Source organism: Aspergillus caelatus (assembly GCF_009193585.1).
Source record: "Aspergillus caelatus strain CBS 763.97 unplaced genomic scaffold BDV27scaffold_414, whole genome shotgun sequence".
Taxonomy (NCBI): domain Eukaryota; kingdom Fungi; phylum Ascomycota; class Eurotiomycetes; order Eurotiales; family Aspergillaceae; genus Aspergillus; species Aspergillus caelatus.
In genome coordinates this window covers 1-20,225 of record NW_022475677.1, presented here as the reverse complement: position 1 = coordinate 20,225, position 20,225 = coordinate 1, and the positions used below count along the sequence as shown (strand labels likewise).

At 46.6% G+C, this 20,225-nt stretch overlaps 9 protein-coding genes across 9 annotated transcripts; 3 read left to right on the top strand and 6 right to left on the bottom strand.

Annotated features, from left to right (window-relative positions):
* Nucleotides 1-319: 319 nt before the first annotated feature.
* Nucleotides 320-1,498, bottom strand: BDV27DRAFT_164285 (serine/threonine protein kinase; the record flags this gene model as incomplete). Its single annotated transcript, XM_032073672.1, has 4 exons — nt 320-658; nt 729-838; nt 900-995; nt 1,060-1,498. The coding sequence occupies 4 exons, from the start codon at nt 1,496-1,498 to the stop codon at nt 320-322; spliced, it is 984 nt and encodes a 327-aa protein (XP_031920781.1).
* Nucleotides 1,499-2,088: 590 nt separating this feature from the next.
* Nucleotides 2,089-2,553, bottom strand: BDV27DRAFT_164284 (uncharacterized protein; the record flags this gene model as incomplete). The annotated part of the gene is made up of 1 exon (XM_032073671.1): nt 2,089-2,553. The coding sequence occupies one exon, from the start codon at nt 2,551-2,553 to the stop codon at nt 2,089-2,091; it is 465 nt and encodes a 154-aa protein (XP_031920780.1).
* Nucleotides 2,554-4,151: 1,598 nt separating this feature from the next.
* Nucleotides 4,152-5,053, top strand: BDV27DRAFT_164283 (uncharacterized protein; the record flags this gene model as incomplete). The annotated part of the gene is made up of 4 exons (XM_032073670.1): nt 4,152-4,214; nt 4,284-4,378; nt 4,454-4,575; nt 4,680-5,053. The coding sequence occupies 4 exons, from the start codon at nt 4,152-4,154 to the stop codon at nt 5,051-5,053; spliced, it is 654 nt and encodes a 217-aa protein (XP_031920779.1).
* An 833-nt stretch (nt 5,054-5,886) lies between these two features.
* Nucleotides 5,887-7,747, bottom strand: BDV27DRAFT_164282 (aldehyde dehydrogenase family protein; the record flags this gene model as incomplete). Its single annotated transcript, XM_032073669.1, has 3 exons — nt 5,887-6,684; nt 6,781-7,491; nt 7,550-7,747. 3 exons carry the CDS (start codon nt 7,745-7,747, stop codon nt 5,887-5,889), a joined length of 1,707 nt encoding a protein of 568 aa, XP_031920778.1.
* Nucleotides 7,748-9,323: 1,576 nt separating this feature from the next.
* On the top strand, nt 9,324-11,166 carry BDV27DRAFT_170216 (major facilitator superfamily domain-containing protein; the record flags this gene model as incomplete). The annotated part of the gene is made up of 3 exons (XM_032075238.1): nt 9,324-9,516; nt 9,574-9,844; nt 9,895-11,166. Exons 1-3 carry the CDS (start codon nt 9,368-9,370, stop codon nt 11,164-11,166), a joined length of 1,692 nt encoding a protein of 563 aa, XP_031920777.1. The 5' UTR covers nt 9,324-9,367.
* A 667-nt stretch (nt 11,167-11,833) lies between these two features.
* Nucleotides 11,834-13,772, top strand: BDV27DRAFT_138877 (uncharacterized protein). The gene has a single exon (XM_032069333.1). It carries the CDS (start codon nt 11,975-11,977, stop codon nt 13,085-13,087), a length of 1,113 nt encoding a protein of 370 aa, XP_031920776.1. The 5' UTR covers nt 11,834-11,974; the 3' UTR covers nt 13,088-13,772.
* Nucleotides 13,127-13,772, bottom strand: BDV27DRAFT_81769 (uncharacterized protein). The gene has a single exon (XM_032077679.1). It carries the CDS (start codon nt 13,736-13,738, stop codon nt 13,166-13,168), a length of 573 nt encoding a protein of 190 aa, XP_031920775.1. The 5' UTR covers nt 13,739-13,772; the 3' UTR covers nt 13,127-13,165.
* Nucleotides 13,773-14,409: 637 nt separating this feature from the next.
* BDV27DRAFT_81766 (tyrosinase family protein) lies at nt 14,410-15,782 on the bottom strand. The gene is made up of 4 exons (XM_032077678.1): nt 15,626-15,782; nt 15,448-15,573; nt 15,271-15,393; nt 14,410-15,206 (listed from the first exon to the last, which is right to left on the bottom strand). Exons 1-4 carry the CDS (start codon nt 15,721-15,723, stop codon nt 14,501-14,503), a joined length of 1,053 nt encoding a protein of 350 aa, XP_031920774.1. The 5' UTR covers nt 15,724-15,782; the 3' UTR covers nt 14,410-14,500.
* A 2,325-nt stretch (nt 15,783-18,107) lies between these two features.
* Nucleotides 18,108-18,802, bottom strand: BDV27DRAFT_138874 (uncharacterized protein). The gene is made up of 3 exons (XM_032069332.1): nt 18,627-18,802; nt 18,413-18,550; nt 18,108-18,350 (listed from the first exon to the last, which is right to left on the bottom strand). The coding sequence occupies exons 1-3, from the start codon at nt 18,704-18,706 to the stop codon at nt 18,266-18,268; spliced, it is 303 nt and encodes a 100-aa protein (XP_031920773.1). The 5' UTR covers nt 18,707-18,802; the 3' UTR covers nt 18,108-18,265.
* Between the last annotated feature and the right edge of the window lie 1,423 nt (nt 18,803-20,225).

Below are 20,225 nucleotides of genomic sequence, written 5' to 3'. Positions count from 1 at the left end.
TTTTTTTCTTGGGGTTGGGTTTGGGTGTGGACAGATTGTATCAACGTTAGGTTTTGTACTTTTGTATATTAGGTGGTGTTGGATTCTTTTTGTACGCATATAACTTATTCTCATTACTGGTGTTTATTGAGTGGGACTTCGTTGTTTTCTATTCTTTATTTGACATCGTATATTAACATGGGGTAACACATTCTCTTCTTCAAAACAGATATTCATCGTGTTAAAGCGGACTGAAAAGAAACTGCAGAATCAGTCTTAAGTTGACTGCGCATATATAATCCTTACTGGAAGATTGCTACCCCATCGACATGACTGTCTTTTATACGTAGCCAAATTCAAGAAGATCCATAGCAGTCGGCCGTAAGCCAGGCACTGGATTGAGCGCCGCATGTACAGCCTCAATATCCTTCTTAGGTATACCAAGGTTCAACAACTTGATCGTCCAGTGATCCAGCTCAGTCCTTGTTTCATCCTTGGGCGGCAATAGCTCCCGACTAACAGAATCTGAGGTGTAATACTCAACCGAATGAAGTCCAAACTCATGAGCCATGGCTGCTCGGAAGGCGTCTTCCGTGTCAGCAAAAGAGCCTTCGACCTTCAAGGAGTCGAACATTCCAGGGTTGTTAAAGTCAGCATGAGCCTGGAGTAGGTGAAGATACTGTGTAGATGAGTCAGTGTTGACTTCCGTGAGTACTATGGAGGGACTATGGAAGGAGTATAGGATATACCACAATGCCCCAAGACCATATATCCGTAGCTGTTGTCCAAGGCTTGTTGAAGTACACTTCTGGGCTCCGATATGTGATAGAGGTAATGGGGCCTTGGGACGGCGGTCGAACTAAGGCTCCGTTAGTCCACTTTGCGGGACCCAAATCAAGCCGCGAACGGGGATAACGCACCCATTCCCAGATCAGCAATCTTCGTTACCAAGATCTCACCATCGCCGGGCGTGTCGTTATCAAATCCCGTGACAAGGATATTCTCCATTTTCAGATCTAACATAAGCGTCAGTGCATACACACATAGTATCAATAGACACATAATGTCTAGGCAACGAACCAGTATGAACAAGATTTTTACAGTGAATAATTCCCAACCCAACAGCAACAGATCTCATAACAGACCGAATCTCTCCCAATGAAAATGGACGACGCAATCGTGCGCTCCAAAGAGACTCCTCAAAAGCTTCCAGGACCATACATGGAGGTTCAGAATCTAACGATAGCGGGATTACATCGACTATTCGCCGAATATAGTGTGATCTCCGGAAAAGCTCTTGCATTTCCATCTCCTTAGTGAAATAAGGCCATTCGGGACCATCGTCGCTATCCGGCTGTTTGATAATGAACTGATCTGTGGGGTCGTTTTCTCGTGCAGCGCTCCAGACATTGCACGGTTTGTCTTCGCGGTGGAGTAGTGGCTCTAATAGTGTGTACTTTTGTTTGCTTTTGCCAGTGAGCTCCAGTCCTCGTGAGAAGGCTCGGAGGGGAGTTGACATGATATCAAGGATGTCCTACTGGGGTGGGTTGGACTAATGAGTGTAGCCCTAGCGATAATCCATCCCTGGCTTGAGCCAAGAGTTCCGCGGACTAGCTGTTTTAGGTAGGCATTTTTATCGTTCAAAAATCTACGGGGAAACTTTTCTTTCCTCTTTCGGCCATTGCCATTTTAAGAGGGTGAGCTGAATAAGTCAGATAATTTAATTACTCTCAAAGATAATTTACTCACCCTTTTATATTAATTTGCTTATCTTTTCAATACTAATACTTACCCTTGATCCTTAGTATCTCTTTGTATCTATACTGTTTTCCTAGCTGCTTTACTTAGATATCAATAATATATCTATTATAAGACAGATAGTATAGCTTTAAGAAAACAGAGCTCCCACGGCTATCTCCTAGACAAAAGATACGAAGTTGTTCTTCCCTTAACTTCTCTTTTACTCTTTTAACCTGATATCTTGTATTATTGTAGAATCTGTTATCTACTTGTTCTCTCTTGAAGTGTTTTGCTTCTTAAATATAGAAGAGTAAAAAAATTATTATAGTTGGTATCTAAAGTAGGATATATTTAGGCCGTGCAAAATAATTACTTACTGTTATATACGGGATCCAGGATCTTGACTGATGGGAGCTCTGCTGACAAGTCCTTCGTCGTCTCCTTTACAACTGTTTGGACCACGATAGGCTGATCAACTAGCTCTATTGCCTGGGGTATGTTCTTGGCGGAGCAAAGCATCGTCCACGCTCCTATATCTTCACAGATAACTCTCATGCGAGCGTGAGGGAAACATGGATCCACAAACACGTATGCTGCACCAGCACGAAGAACTCCTAACACGGCCACAATTGCCCACTTAGACTTCTCGAAGCAAAGCGGCACAATCGTTTTTGGGGGCAATCCTGATGCACATAGATATTTGGCTAAAAGAGAGGATAAACGATCCAAGTCAAGGTATGTGAGGTCTCCGTCCCAGGCGCTTACTGCCAGCAGATCAGGATTCCTTGCACGGTTTCCAAGGATCGCCTCGTGAATGCAAGAGACTTTTTGCATGGGGATGGGAGGGTTCCACTAGCACAGGCAAGTTTTCTCCGGGGTAATCAGTTGAAAATCACCTAGACGCACATCAGGCTAGTGCATAATTTGGGATAGAATATATCGAAACGTTCTCGTCATGTTGAGTTGAGCGCCATTGTCCCCTGAGAAACATGTCTTGGTTGTATTAGCTAGAATACTTATGGTCTCTCCATTGATATCAACTTGAGAAATTGTGCGCTAATGCTATATACAATTCCACAGTCAGTTATCATATCCCACCAGGCTTTCAATTAAAACATGGCTGGTGTGACTATACCTCTATGGGTTCTATCTTACTCGCGAGGAATGTCTCCCAATTCGAATCCTGAACCATGATACTGTCCATCTCTGCGAGCCCCTGGTCCTGAAACACGGTAATCTGCTGTGTAGTCTGGAAAGCCGATCTATAGTTGTCCAGCATCAAGTGACGGACAGATAGCCTGGTTTCCAAGGACCCGGCGCCGCCGTCCTTCTGAGAAATGAATCCAAACTGTACCTCTTCAGAGGCCGTTAAAAACCCCTAGTACCACCCCCCAGGCAACTTGGACGGCGGCCGATATCTCCACAGGACTCATCTCACATTCGGAGAAATTAAGCTCCAGTCATGGTTCCCCCTTCCTAACATGGCTGTGCTGTGTTTCGACCATTCTAGGGTCTTCAAACGCAAGTGATGACCACGTAGTAATGATTGCAAGGAGAGACCTGTCAGCAGATGAGACTGTTCTCTTTTCTCTGTTTTTGTTTTTGGCCACTCCTTGAATCATTCCATGTTGACTTAGCACATAGATATTTGAAAGTTTCCCTGAATTGGAATGGTGGACTACATTACGCACACGCCATGTTTAATTACTCCGCAGATGCCCAGGAAGTGGAGACGCAGCTCGCTCTAGCACCAACACCAGTTCGCTTACACAGTAGGGATCGCCTGTGGATCTGGGCTAAAATGTAATCGAGACTTGCAACTCTCGTCACTGGTGGGCCTTTCTTCCAGGTTTATCATGTTTAGCACAGGAAATCCTTCCTTGGTTGGGCGTGTATTACATTTTTGTGAGCGTTTCTGCGGGCGTTGGTCCTACCATTATGTAGGGTTGGGTCCAACCCGAACATGTTTCTTGGCGAGGTCTAAGGTTGCTCGCGGGTACCCGTTTATAATTAGGAAGTATACAACCTATTTCGAAAATTATTAATATTGAAGTACCTTTATGCGTCTTAATCATTGTTTTTATATATCCTTATACTGAACTGGGTTCTTGGTGGGTTTTATGGGTTTAAGGTCCTGATCCGTGGCGAGGTCAAATTGTTCATTTAGAAACTCAGCTTCCCTATGTGGGCCGCTCGCTTCTGATTCCATTACTACGTAGTATAATTGTACGATCAATCTAGAAAACCTGTTAGTAACTAGCACTAGTTAGAGTTTATTATTGGACGATCACCCCAGCAATTACAACAATAGGATGGCAAAATGAGTGAAAGGTTTTCAGCCCAATTCTATATTGATATTCAGCTATCCCGGTAGTTCGTATGAGATTTTATTGGAGTTCTAGACTGAGTTAATGCATCATGTACCAACCGTGATGGGATATGGTGTAACAGAGGCAGGAGGAATGATCAGTATGTTGCCTCGTGCTACTAGCAACGTATGTCAGGAAGGATCCAATTCCTCCACCTCTCACATATTCCTTCCAGGACCGCTGACTGTGTAATAGTCATCGATAGGCAGGCCGCTTCCCGACGTGCAAATGAAGCTTTCCAAAGGTACCGCTGGGGAACCCTTGATAAAAGGCCTCAGAACCATGAAAACGTCCGTTAACCTTTCCCTTTCTCTGCGTCCTTCGATTCTTCTGTGGGTGCTAATAGCCTTGCTGTCTGCCATTAGGTACCTGAACAATGAAGCAGCGACTCAGGCCGCGTTCAACAAAGACGGGTTCTATCGGACAGGAGATCTCGCACATATGGAAGGCGACGAATTCATTTTCGATGGGCGAGCGTCTTCTGATTGTACGTGTGACCGTTTTCTTTTCCCTCAAGAAGTTGGCAAAAGTCGTAGAAAGTGAAGCTAATTTACAAATAGTCATCCAGGTCTAACTCTTATCGAGTACCAGCTTTAAAAGTCGAAGCTGCGTTAATGGCACTCCCATACGTGGTTGAGGTTGTTGTCGTCGCAGTACCAGATCCATCCTGCGCCAACCAGATCGCTGTTGTAATCAGACCACGAGTAGCGGCGGTAGCTAATGTTTCTTTGAATGGTGTGCGGAGCGACCTTGCCCATAGCCTGCCTGTATATACGCTTCCTACTAAGCTTCGGGTACTCGGCGAAGAGGAAACTCTACCCCGGTCTGTGTCAGAGAAGATAAATAAGAAAGAGACCCTGAGGAGGTATTTCGAGGGTAACTCTGCGAAGGTGGAAGCTTGCGCACCTCCTCAGATAAAAAAGAATAAGCCGCAAAAGGCTTGGGACTGGGCTGGTTTACAGTAAACATGCTAGACTGACATTTACATTTAATAATACTCATGGCATTTACCGCCAACCTTGATGTGCTGTAGAAACTGAAGCCATAAATGAGTCCCTAGGAAACAGTTCATGGAATATTCAACTTGATATTGTATTGCTTTTGCACCCTACATGATTCTCAAGTGAAGGGATATGTTATGAGATTTCGCATAATCCAGTATTTTTTGGCTCGGGATTAATATGAGAGACCCGAGGACCGCGGACCGCGGTGTTGCACATGCTCGTTCCCTTGGGGGAATTCCTGACCGAGTGTAGTGCTCATAGACCTTGGGAAAGTCATTTCCCATGTGGATTTCTAGTTGTGGCATTTGCTTAAACTATGCGATGCTCGCTTTTCGAGTTGGACACAGATACTATACAGTCTTGATGCGCCACTCTGGTAAAAAGTATGAGGGTGATGTCTCATGAAGCATGGAACAGGATACGAAATGAGGCAGTCTGTGCTACTTTTGGCGATTGCAACTTCTCTACTGTGTAGTAACTGGACAGCAGGACTTGGAGGGCGAATTTATATGAGCCGGCTATGTAGTCATATCATAAATGATGAGGATGGATGAACGGAGAGCGATGGCTTACATTTTCACTGAACATGCAGTCATGGGCGAAGGAACAGCATCTACAATGTTTTACCGACCAGGATGATGAGTAATGGGATTGAAACGAATAAATACATAGCTATTACAGATATAGACCAGCTTATCCTATATGTCATACAAAGAACGATGCGAAAGACTATAAGCACGAGAACCGCATCTAGAGGCAGGTTCGCTCATGCCGACTAGATTCGAGATCGATTCCTAGCGCGCCAATAAGCCAGAGTTCACCAACGTATTGAAGAGCCCTGTCCGCGCCGCCACTGAGCCGGCAACGACAAAGGCAAGTACATACAGCCAGCCCCATGTCCAGCGCACTTTGTTCCCCTGGCGATCGAAAGGTGCCTTGGCAGGCTGGTAGAGCTTGCGGAGTTTGTCGGACGTGTATGGGGGATAGCGTGCGCTCATTAGCTTCTCCATCCACGTGGGAGGATCAATGTGCGTGCGCAGGTGCGTGAATTCGAGGAAACCATATGGGCCATGGTACTTGCCCATGCCAGAGTTACCAACGCCGCCGAACGGGGCACCCTTTGCAGCTACGTGAAGCATGCAGTCGTTGAACGTCACGCCACCGGACAACGTTTCGGCCAGGATTCGGTCCTTGTCCTTCTGTAACCGGCTAAACCCGTAAATGGCCAGCGGATGATCCATGCTGTTAATTACGGATATCGCGGTGTCGAGGTCTGCGTCGATGATAGGTAATATGGGTCCAAAGAGCTCCTCCGAGAGGAGACTGTCTCCGATTTCAATCTCGGTCACGATTGTGGGGCTGAAGGAGAGATCATCTCTGTTTCGTTGTCCACTATAAACTACGTTGCCGGAGGTATTCTGCAACAGCCGCTCGAGACGATCAAAATTGCGTTCGTTGATGATGTGTGTGTAGTATTTTGGTAACAGCTCTGGGGCTCCGCCGAGGAATATGTCGAAGTAATGCATGAGATGATCGACAAATTCACGACGCACAGATGGATGGACAAAGACATGGTTAACGTTAAGGCAGATCTAGTTGAAATAGATGCACTTAGCTCCCTTCCCTGGAACCGACACAATGCTAATTGGCCGAAATGAGCAAAAGAAAGAGGATAGTGAGGGCCTTACCTGACCGGCGTTCATAAATTTGGTTGCTGCAATCCGCTTGGCGGCGAGTTTGATATCCGCCGAAGGACAGACGATGGCCGGGCCTTGTCCTCCCAGCTCCAGCGTGACGGGTGTCAAGTGCTTGGCTGCAGCAGCAGTAATAAATTTGGCCACGGCTGCAGATCCCGTATAGAAGATATGGTCGAAACGGTGCTCCAGAATGTAGCCCATCTCCTTAGCTCCCGCTGAGATACATCGGATGGCATCGGTGTCCAGATATTTCGGGATAATCTCCATCAACAAATCCTGGCATGCAGTAGCAACATCCGACGGCTTCACGATGACGGCACATCCCGCCGCGATGGCATCGAACATGGGGCCCAAGAGGAGAGTGAAGGGGAAGTTCCATGCCCCAATGATCAAAGCTATCCCCTTGGGTTCCTTGCGGACCGTTGCACCACCCAGGAAGTTGAGAGGGTTGGTCCGTTCCGGTTTCTCGTCTCGTGTCCACTCATCGAGATGCTCCAGGTTATACAGGATATCAGCATGACAGCCCGCCACCTCGAATGGCATTGTCTCTTGCAGATGCTTGTTGAGATCCTTGTGCAGGGCCTTCTGCATGCGCTCTTTGTTGTCCTCGATCATCCACCATGCCTGCTGCAATTGCCGTTTACGCCATTTTTTATCCTTGGTCTTCCCACGCGCAAATGATGCCCGGACGGTTGCAAGTGCCTTCACCAGTCAGTAGGGACTGAATAGGCGGAATCCAGGAGATAAGGGGTGCACCTACGCTATCAAAGTCGGCAGCTGATGAGAAGGACATGTTGTTGGCTGTTTTGGTCAAGCTGAATTCCTCTGGCCTTCCTTCGAGCACAACTTTGTATGCTAATAATTGACGCGCTCGGACCGCAATCCAAGGCCAAGATGTGGGGTAGGTTGGGTGATACCGAGGAAGCTTTCCCGAGGCAGCTCCAAGTGTACCAGGCATCGAGGCCGAGTCAATCGTGCGGGGGTATAATTTAAAGATATAACTGTTAGTTAGATTTTCGGTGATATTATATAAACATCATGCCAGTTTAGAGACAATAGATAACCTAGGGATATATAATCCTGCCTTACAATCTCTTCCATATACTTCCCAACGATGTTAATATATATCGTAATTTTATTCCGATTTTGCTTGAAATCTAAGGAATTCATTCATTGCGACCTGCATTTTCGCGCGAACAAGTGTGCATAAATAATGCGCATATGGAAAGTCTCCCTCATGAAGATGCAACGGATATATCCATTCTTTGCCAACAAAGGTCCACGTGCAGACCTAAAAATACACCCAGCAGAACTATCAACCAAAAGAAAAGGCTGTCCAGTCCTGTGCCAATGGACATATGATTGTCTGACTAGGAGCTACGTCCGTGCCTTGAACAAAAGTCTACTATGAAAGGTGTGGTTCACGGTTTATGTGTTGTTACATCTTAGATCATATTCTTCTGAGTCGATGGTCTCTAACGACTTTCCCTTTATATTTTTACTGCAATGAATAGTTTGGCAAATGTTTAGTCACGTGTCAAGCTTATATCACTATCTAACTCTATTATACAAAGTCCGTCTGAGGTCCCTGCGTGGTATATAGCCTTGGTCATCAAGCATTCTAGATTGACCTACAGTGGCGCCTGATCTGTGAGCGCGAGATTCTACTATCCGATTAACCGTATACGATTAACGAAGCGGTATCGGCGCTTTGCTGGAGTCAGACTATTTCCTAACATGGGTTGCTAACCGAGGATGCCCACACTAAGCTCCGAGAGCATGCAGGGATTGAGAGACATATAGAGCAGTTTCATGGCATGGGCAGAAACTAGCATACTTTGACTCTCGGAAACAAAGGGAAGGATTTGGTAACATGCAGGTTGCTGTACGTAATACGATTGCTAAACCATTTGAGCCCGTAACTCGAAAGCAGACAACCTGCACAGAGTACCTCGCCAGTTTAGACAATTTCGGTGATGGAGATATTAGTTACAAGGATAGAGAACTAATCCGGTGGTTGCATGATGCTGCTATTGTCTTCCATCACACAGTGCTCAGGATATCATCTAGGACGAATGGTTGGACTGGCTATTAAATTGATGGCCTGATCTTTTTCGGTCTTGTACCCTAACTTCAAAGTGGAAAAAGAATAGATAAGATTATCAATCTAATCTCTGCGCACTAGTGGGCGCCAATTACTTAATTAGTTGGTCTTATAGTAGCCCGATGTAACCCAAAGCCATTTTGAGTTACATTCAACCACCAAAGATAAGATGCTTGATCATATCAGTTATACTAAGTGTTCACTAGTGCACGCGGTAGCCTATGAGACAGACTCTACGTAGCCACCTTACTAGACCCTTCGATTCCCTGATCTCTACATGTCTCAAAATCCTTACGTAAATAATGGGCTCTGCCTAGTATCCAGCGTTGGATTGGGCTTGGTAGAATCTTCAAATTCCAACATAGACCGTCTACAAGTAATATTAACCCCCCCCCCCCAAAACACCTTGTAGCTGTCTTGGATTATATCCGGGAACTTTTTTTTCAATTACCAAAATCCATCCATCGCACGAGGATGCTTGAAAAGGTTACACCTTCAACTAATGAGGTCCCCACTGCGACAGGGCCTCAGGACCCAGAGTCGGAACAGCAAAATGGTGTGCGTATCGCAGAAGCCGTGACTAAGTCATGGTCCAAAAGCACTTTGATCCAAGTGTATATATGGTGAGTACACATTATTGGTATGGACTGCTATGAGACAAGCGTGCTGACCCTATGTAGCATGTGGCTCATGTACTTTGTACGAGCACTAAATGGAAGCCTGACAAGCAATCTAGCGCCATACATCACTAGCGATTTTAGTAATCATTCGCTACTTCCTGTGATACAAATCGTGGTCAGCATTATGAGCGCAGCATGCACTATGCCAATCGCCAAGCTTCTGAATCTATGGGACCGCACCATTGCGTTGAGTCTCATGCTCCTCGTTTCTATTATTGGCCTCATCGTCATGGCATGTTGCCATAATATTACCATCTATTGCGTTGCACAGGTATATGCCCTGTATGCTGCTTGGCCCTATTGTACTAATTGCAGCTAAAGGCGTTTATCACTGTAGGCCTTACTGGCCTCATATTCTCCCTAGATGTGTTGACCGCGGATACCTCCACGGCCCAGGATCGAGCCCTTGCGTTTGCCTTCACCTCATCTCCATACATTATCATGGCTTTCGCCGGAGCGCCACTCTCTGCATCCTTCAACGGACTCAACTGGCGCTGGGCCTACGGCACTATTGCCATTCTACTACCCGTCGTCACCGTGCCACTGATCATCATCTGGGAGCTTGCCAAAAGAAAAGCCCAAAAGACGGAAACACTGACGCCCGTCCACGAAGACCGTTCCTTGGCTCAGAACATCCGCCACTACATCATTGAATTTGACATTCTCGGCATCCTCCTCCTCATCGCCGGCTTCTCCCTCTTCCTACTAGCATTCGCACTCGCAGGCTCCCAGCCCCAGAAATGGCATTCCACGCATATTATCTGCATGATTGTCATCGGCGGAGTCACAATCATAGTCTTCGCCGCTTACGAGCGCTTCTACGCCTCAAAACCATTAGTCCCTTACCACCTCCTCGTGTCACGCACTGTGACATTCACCTGTCTCCTGAACTTGACCTACGTCATCGCCGCCGACTGCTGGGCTAGCTACTTCACCTCCTTCCTCCAAGTCGTATACCACGTCTCCCTAACAGAAGCAGGCTACGTAGTCGCAATCTCCAACCTAATATCCCCCCTGTGGCTAATCGGCGTCGGCTTCCTTGTCCGCTGGACCGGCCGCTTCAAGTGGCTCCTCCTCTGCGCAATCCCAGTCTACCTACTCGCCATCGGTCTAATGATCTACTTCCGATCTCCAGGACACAGCATCGGATACATATGTCTCTGCGAGGTCCTCATCGGCCTGGGGACAGGGACAATCATCGCCCTCGAGCAGACAGCCGTCACCACCGCATCAGAACATAATGATTATGCATCGATGCTAGCCCTTCTAGGCTGGGTGGGTAGTATCGGGGGTGCGATTGGCAACAGTATCTCCGGGGCCATTTGGACAAACACCTTACCCCAGAAGCTGAGGGAGTTCTTACCGGAAGACATGAAGTCGCAGTGGAAGGAGATCAATGATTCGTTGTATGTGCAGTTGAGCTATGAGGTCGGCTCGCCGACTCGTGTGGCTATTGAGAGGGCGTATGCGGTTAGTCAACGGAATATGTTGATTGCGGGCATCGCTTTTATGGCCTTGACTATTGTGTGGGTTATGGGAATTAAGGACGTTAGGGTTAAGGGGAGGGATAGTAAGGGAAGAGTGCTTTTTTAGTTTGTTTGGGGTGAGGAGGGGGATGTTTGCAGTGTGGAATGTCTGTTAGTTCGGCTTGAGTTTCTTGTTTGCTGGCTCAGCGGGATATTACTCGTATAACTGAGCCAATCTAATTCACAAGGAAGCTAATGGATGTATTACCCATATAGTATTGGAAGTTATACAGATGTCTTTCGAGATTTATAGTGATATAACTATATAAGCTGTAGAATAAAAGTTATATAAGTTATAAACTTATAACACTAGATATTAATTCACACACGACTGAATAAGTCTCTGTGTTTATTAAGGGAAGGAAAATGTTTATTGTTCAAATAGTTATCTAGATTGATAGCTATTATTGAATCCCGTATATCTCTGCAGGGAAAGGGCTAATGTATGAATACGTACAGTACATACACTCACTCACACAAGCCCCACTCCCCGTAGCGGTAATGTCATGTATTTTTATTATGGCTGGATTTATTACCTAGGCAGGCTCTCCGTCATATTACGGCGGAGGTACAAAGGGCGGTGAGTCTTAGCGGTTCATTGTGGAGCGGATTGTCAGCTGAAGTTCAGCTGAGGTTCAGCTGAGGGGCTGGATAATTATTCAACAAATGTAAGGATCTTCAAGACTAAAAAAATCGTGAATAGCTCTGATAGTGTGACTGTGGTGGGGTAAACTAGAGAAGTATATGATTTCGTCCGAGGTACTTATCATCGCCAGCCTTCCACTTCTCTTCTCTTGTGTACCTAGCCGTGTTCGGTTTCTAGCTACTATCTGCAAATAATATTGATACTGGTGCCACTTCCTGCCCTTTACACCATGATAGCCCATGATGGAGTTGTCCACCATCCTTTCGGTGGTGGGTCGTATTATTTCAAGCAGAACCTCATGAGATATCTGGATGACCAATGCACTCGGCCGAGGATCGTTGTCCACATTGGGTCGCAGCCAAACAGCAGCCCGCACCTTGGCAATATGACCACCTTTGCCACAGGATTCGCCCTCGCCGCTGCTCTGAAGACCAAGTTTCGGCGTGAGATTAGGGCCAAGTTCGTCTATGTGGAGAGCGCCCCGACTCCAGGAGAGGAGATCGTGATCGCCGGGGTCCGATATCAGAAGAGTCTCAAACACACCGGAGATTTTGGAGCCAACCAAACGCCATTCCGAAAGGTGCTGGACCAATTGTCTAACCTTTCGGGTATACCATATGACATTGAGACGCAACATATCTGGCGCTCGAATCCAGCGTTTTCCGTCATCCTTCGGAACATCGTGGCCCACCATCAGAAGCTTGGCTCACATCTGTCACCAGAAACAGGCAAGCTAGCTATTCGTGCATCATGTCCGCGGGAAGGATGCGGGATAGCAGATAAACACGGTGTAAACAATCAATATCATCAAGACGGGCGGGTCACGTTTGTGTGTCCTGATCATGGAGACCATCACGTTGATCTCACATCCCCACAAGATCTAGAACGGCTCGAGTTCAATACCCCACTGCGCAATCTCATTCGGATCCTCATCTGCAGTCAAGATTCAGACACGTCGTGGATTATGTGTACTGGATCAGACTACGCCGGTTTTTACCAAGAACAACTGACATGGCGGCTCCTAGAGCATCCAGGAAATGCCCCGATAATCTTCTATGCCCCGCTGGTCCTCGATTGGTCTGGAGTCAAGCTCTCGAAGAGCCTGTATGTCAAGCAAGGTGCATACAAGTACCTATGCGATGCAGGTCGTAGCTACATGCTAGATGCAGACACATTTTTGAAGACTGAAGGTGGGCTAGAGGCGCTGTTTGGGGAGGTCCAGGATTGGGTAGAGAAACCATATATGCTCTTCAGGAGCTACACCATTGATTATCTTGACAGGCAACTGATATCGCGGGGAATGAAACTGCTTCCGGAGAAAGGGCTCTGCTTAGACCACTAGATCATGAATCCATTTTACTTCGTCCAGGATGATGCTCCTTGTAATAGTTAATGACGGTCCATGATTCAGCATTTCCTGTTAGTGCGTTGGATCTGACTTTGTAAAGAATTCAGATATCTTCCTTGACCCGGGCGAACCGGACGCTTTCTTGGGTTCTTCTAATTCAAGTTGCGTTTCCTTTTCCACAGGGCGCTCTTCGGGTGCCCTTGAGATGATATGGTCCTGTCTGTCCATTGGGCAGCTCTCTAGGAGGGCAACTGGAACCCAACAATACTTTTGGGGGGCGCCCTTTAAAAACCCCTTTGAGATGGCTAGTTTCAGGCTGATTGGTTCCCTCAACTTCCACAGATCAAGTATTTCATAGCCGTATTTGGAGACCTTTCTGCCCGCATTGAAGTCCTCATTACCGATCCCGCCGTCCTCGGGGACTTCGCCAGGAACTTTGCCGGGAGAGACGCGGGCGACATGTTCGATTCGCGACATGGGGGCAGATGTGTAGAACCAGATGCGACGAACGCTCGATGGGAGGAGGTAGCGACGGTATTCGTGATTCTTTGCGCCAGTCGCGATATTGTGCATATGTTCGGGCTTTATGCTCATGAAGATGTCGGCCCGTCCGGTTCTAGGGGTTAAGGACTTTTCTTTGGCCATTATGATTCAATGGTTGATATGCAGGGAAGGTAAGATTGGACAGTGTTGGGGAGCTTGTTGTTTTTTTTCCTCCTTCACTGGAGAAGCATTAGTAGGTGGAATTGTTGAACGCGGCACACCAAGCCTATCTGGGCTTAGTCGTATGAACTTAGTCCACGGTTCACGCGTCCACTGTGGGGGTACCTTGCTTAATACGGAAATACTATTCGGCCATTACGTACCTTCGCGTTTTGCCCTACTACGTACGTGCATATTATGTTCATAGTCCAGTGGCATTAAGCCTAGAACTTGTAATTCCAGTACGTCTTCATCAAGACCGGCAATTTAAGATTGTATGTACATTCTCTCCACAGTAAAATCATCACCTTTCATGCTATCTACTCTATACATATAGCTAAAAAGTAGTCTTCAAGTTTGCGATATGGAAACCATTCTCGAAATTCTCCGTAAATATACATATATAATTCTCGGAATGTCGCGCTTTCGGAGTCAGAAGCCAAAAGACCAATAATATCTGGGAGATCTTGGAGAAGTACCAGGAGGTACTCAACGAGCAAATTGGATGCTCACTATACCTAAGCACCCGACCACAATTGTAATTTGCAAACTTGAAGTAATCCAACGACAGATAACTGGAATGCATTTGTTTCTAGAAGCTGATTACAAGTTCTGGGTAGATATGCAGGTGAGAATGTACTGGGGAAGAATGGATTCTATGAATTCAAGACCATGACAAGTTCTCAAACTAAGAAAACCCAGCAATCAAGTATAAGTGTAACAATAACCATTCTTCAACGGATCCATCATTTTCTTAACCTTCCGAGGGGGATTCAGCGCCCCAAACTCAACCAGAGTATCAAGCGTGACCAATGGGGCACCCGGCGGATCATAGACAATAGTAGTACCATTTACAGCATATCGCCTATTCTCCGGATCCTGATCCTGCCACTGCGCCCACAGCCTATCAATAAATGCATGGTGCAACATGAACGAGGGGTCCTGAGGCGACGCAAAGAAATCACCCATGGCACCTCCCACAGAACCGTGGCCGCCGCTGTGTGGGTTCAACACACTAGGGTCACTCGGGGACATGACAGCGAGCCAATCTTTAATGTTGGTGGCTGCTTGCATTCGATCAACCACAGTCTGATTATTCAGCGCTGCCAGCATATCCGGGCTCAGGTTTCTGTATAAACATCGCGGATTGTAGTCCCACGCGCTGTCGGGGATCGGACCGTACGACTTAACTAGAGCGGCAGGAATGGGTCCCATGTGCACTTGTAAGTCTTTGAATGGTCCCGACTCGACACAACCCCCGCCAACTCCTCGGGGGAAGCATACCCCTCCGGGGGAACAGGGTGCCGGTGCGTTCGGATCGTATACACCGTTGCCAGAGATCGAGGTAGAGCTGCCGTCGAATACTGGGCTCTCGGTTATGTTGTCTGCGTCGAGGGCCCAGTTCCAATACCTGGAAGCATTTGTTCAGTTGGGGCTTTCTACTATTTGTAATATTTGTAATAGTATCCACTCACGGTACGCTGCCGTTGTATCCACATTCCTCGCGCAGTGCCACTTCCCAGAGGTAGACGAATTGGCGGTGCCATGGAAGAAGAAGCCCATTAAAATGGATGTTGTTCGTGTAGTTGATATGAGTCCTTGGTCTATGAGCCGATGTAATTAATCATTTCAAGGAATCAATATTGACTTACGCAACAAAGTCATCCCATCGGTCCCGGACCCCGGGGTAGGTCTCGTTGGATAGGATAGACGGGCGATCGCGTAGGCACCACAACGCTTCGACATAGTTATTTCGCTCAGCGGAATCGAGCTCTCTCCTGATATATGTCAACACACAACCGCTGAGGCTGGACAGGGAGCCGAGCATACCATTCTTTCCTTACTAAGGCGTTTTCCGAAGTGCATTCTGCTGATGCAGCCAGGGCAATACCCAACGTCCCGGAGAGGATAAGTAGGAGTGCTTTCATATTGCGAAGCACGCCCTACGAGCAGAACTAATAGTTCGTAATGGTTCTTTTAGGTGCTGTGGGATAGGTATTGTGCAAGGCAGACAAACTTTCGGGGTTGTTACCAAAATATATAACCTTCGGAAGGCTGTGATCGACTTCAGAATCATTCTTGATGAACGGCATTTTTTCCGAGCCCTGTCGTCATGGGAGGTACCTGCGCATGAATTCGTCGACCCCGGGGCAACATCTCGTATAGGGATTCATTCAGCTGACAGGTAGTTCGTATCTTGACCCTGCATATAGAGACAAAGATTAAGGACAGCGTAGCTACGCATTGGTCGAGCTGGCTCTATAATCGACGCCATTAAAGCATTCAGGGTATTGCGACCGCGACAGAGAAGGAACATTCGCTCCGCCCGTGTTGACAGGTTACGAGAATGAAACCTGGTCCCCAGATATTCGCATTGGATGCCAGTGTGCTATTCTTATCCATGGGTAAGAGGGCACTAAAGTTTCATAGCATTCCCGATCTCTACTGGAATGCCCAGTACATACCTTTCTCTTATTGGTGCTGACGTTCAGGTCGAGTTTTAAATCACTCCGTCAACCAATATAAACCCTTGATGGAAGTCGCTCGTGGCTAAGTAACACAGACAAAGTAGCCAATCGTGACATTTATAGCCTTCATCTCGTCTAAAACTTGGCAAGCCAGGGCTAGAACTGTTTCGGGAGCCTACTAGCTAAAAGGTATGTATTATTGGACCGTGGATACCTACGCACCAACCACTCCCGGGAAGTTCTTTCTTCCAAGATCTGAACACCTGGTCGACAAATCACGTGGAGGCTGGGGCCTGGGATGTGACATGATCTCAGTACAGGGAGTAGTAGTATTCCATGTGGAGCTGAACACCAGTTCGCAAGACGGTGGCACAGTACTGCATTGGCACTTTGGCATGCTGGGCCATTCTGTATAACGTAAGGCGATGCTGTGAGGTATTCGGGCAACCTTTCCAGGGAATTTATAGTGGATATTATGCAGCCCGCCATACTTGGCTTTCAGGTATGCATACCTTCATTATTTTGATAAGTACTACTGCCTTGCGCATTAGTATGTACAAAAGTCCAAGCCATAGTAAATCCTGTTGTCTCATAGATACTCTATGCCCTGTGCCGAAGCGTACTGGAAGACCAGAATCCCAATCGTATACATGATGCGGACCAAAACTCAGACGCTTGGGGACAACACAGCATAGAGCCTACCACTGGCATGGATCTTGATCTTGGACACGCTTCCATCCTTGCACCAGAAAGGAACAGGTTTTCAGCTGATTGTTGTACAAGTGAGAGACTCAGGTTATCCCGGCCTGCTGTGTAACATTATGAGGTACCATGATCAGACCCTGTGTCCATGTGTCTTGCACCCCTTGCTGAATCTATATAGCTCATTGGTGCCTTCCCCAAGGTGCGAGCCCGGCAATTCTTTGAGTAATGCCAGTGTTAGTGAGTAGCTGTAGCGAAGAAAAAATGGCGCATCCCGTATGTTTCCAATTTGCCAACGGACCGACAACTCTCGGGGTGACATTTTCCGTATTGTACCCCGTGTTGTGTTGTTGATGTTCGTAAGAAATGTACATACATGCCATTTCCGACTTATGTGGGACTCAGTAAGTAGTATGATTGGCTAACTGATTACAATACAATGTATTAACCATATAAAGTATAGAACCCGGATATCATGACTAAGCAATATAAAGCCGAAAGGATACTTTAAATCACTTACTGTAGGCAAGGATAAGGAGGCAGAGCTTTGGGCGGCTGCAAGAGGATTTGTCCAGCAGATTAGCAACCCTGGGGTGAAGGGTTCGTATTCCAAGCGTGCTGCTCATAGGCGTGTCGGTCAGTCCAATCGCCGATCCGTTCATGTATACTATGTATATCTTGCTCTTTCTTTAGGAAGTGTTAAGCGACTACCCTGCCGACGCCATGAATATGCTTATGCCTGATTTGGTATCGTCCCACGCTTCTGTTGCACCTCATCAATCCTCAATGAATACATTCGTAGTTCCTTCGACGGTTCCTGATTCGCCGTGTCTCCTTTCTGGTGGCCTTTCAGGCTTTCGAGTCTAGCTATTCGGCGCTTGGCGTGGTTGAACGATTACACCTTCTTTCTGTCAAGGTGCTGTTTAATAACCAATATGAAAAACCCGGAGTGTGGAGACATTTACTACATCCTTGCAGTTACATACTTATTCATTGGGCAACGTAAAGCTATATTGCGAATTGAGAAGATACGAACAAAAACCTGACATTCTTGTCAAAAAGAGACAAAAAGAGTAGAGACAGACAGGTACAATGACAGAGAGACAAGGATATCCCAACCCCGCATATCCTATCATAGTTTCCTAACCTACGCCAACTTGTTGAAAGGTTGGCAATCAGCTGACACACAGAGCCCGGGCTTCGTAGTTAAAGAGCGAAAACTTAGTAAAACTAGAAAAGAGAGAGGACCATCCCATCACTATTGCTCCAAGTCAAAGTCGGACGACGCCGTTGTTATCATTCAATTCTGAACGGTGAAGGTCTTGGACTCCGCGAGAGGTGGCTCCCCGGTTCCAACACGAGTAGCCCAGACTCGGTATCCGGGACTATATTATACTGTGCCTTAGCTTCTTGATAACAGGTATTGGGTAGAGGGAATTAAGCCTACCCGCCTGCGATACCATCAATATGGCCCCCAGGAATGGTTTTGTGTCCCTCTTTAGGTGCATTAGTCACGGTTGTGATGAATACGTTCTCGGCTGGTGGGGATGTCAGGTGGGTGAGCCTGATGTCAAAAGAAGTTGCCCTGGTATACAATCAGCTGCTGTTTCAATAGTTATTGGGTGTTTAAGTTCAATAAAATATTGGACTGGTAGGCCTACTCGATAAGATCTTCCCAGCACACAGTCCAGTCCTTGGTGACGTCTACGACTTCGCCTTCCTTGGGGCAGGTGATGATCATTTTGAGGACGCTAATTAGGGGTTTGTAATGATTGACAGGGAATGTGATAATAGGCTGTGGCCGGAAAAGAACAGAGTGTGCAAAGATGAAACGAACTATTCTCGAATCGCAATTGACTGTCGATGCTGTTTCTTTCATAGAATATGGGCGCGACCATCGTGATATTTATATGCCAAGAGTGCTGATATATCCCATTACTGCATGCCATGTTGGAATAAACGTGATGGCATCATCAAAGGTGGACCACCTGATCTCCTAGTGACGAATAACAGTCATAAGGCCCGCTATCTCCGAGGTAGTCAGCGAAGTGTTTTCGATGTTATGGATATATTTTCCCCGGAAAGAGACAAGGCGCAAGAGGTTTAGGCATTCTCGCAAATGTCATTTGCTGCTATACGTGCATCCTAGGGTTGATGTAAAATAGTGCGTTTATAATCATTATAACCATCACCTGACTACCTGCTCAGGGTCGTACAAAACTCACTGGCTTCGTACAAAGCTTATTTTGCTTCCACTGCAATGTAGAAATGAGGCTTATTTTCGTCCTGACTGGTTGGCTATGACGTATACTGATGTAAGGAGACGAGTACCTATTGGCTGGGGTCAGCATGGACATGAGGCTTATTATATCCTAGGTGACATTAGGAGTCAGAGACCTGCGTCATATCACAAATGCAGATACGGCTGCCTATACTAGCAGATGACTCCACTGTCGCATGGGAGCCGCTAGTTGAGGATGGACCTGTACTAGCCATTGTAGTCTAATAGTTACTGGAGGTGGAGTGCAGACAAAGCCTTTATGACATACTCTTTAGCTCGGATTGGATCCCACTTAAGGTGACTAGCATTAAACGTCCTATCTATGATTCATTTACCATTATTATGTACTCACTATCATGGAGCCAAATAGCACTTTCGTCTATAGTACTGTCTGGGTGTTTCTTTAGGGTTTGTATAGCACAGTGCTCTGCTGGAAACAACATAACGACAGGTAATACAAGCCACAATAAGCGTAGACTGCAGAGCAGCACTACCGTCACCGCTGACATCAATAGCTTTGAAGACAGCATTGCATATGATGTCAGGCACCACTGCTAAACGTAATTCAGCATTATGCTAAAGGACCTACAGCTTTTTAGGCAGCATCCGGCGTTCCCAGATAGGATATTTAATTCACGTACCAGCGTCACATGGGTAAACGCACCACACAGCACTGATCAGTGTGTCGTTGTCTACATCATTTTTCAAGGAATCAACTGTAGATATCTCCTAGACTTTCAGCCTCGTCCACCTTATAGTAGCTTAGAGTCACACTCGGGTTCATATCTGACTTACATAACACCACCTATATTGTAGTGTGTCAGGCATAATCTGGAGATACCGTTATGTAGCATGGACATTTTCTCCGTTCAAATTAATATACCAGTTTATAAGTCCCTTGCACTGGAATCGATGGGGAACATCAAAATCAACACTCAATCTAAACACGTCATTTTAACGCGTCAATCGATCGAGAAAG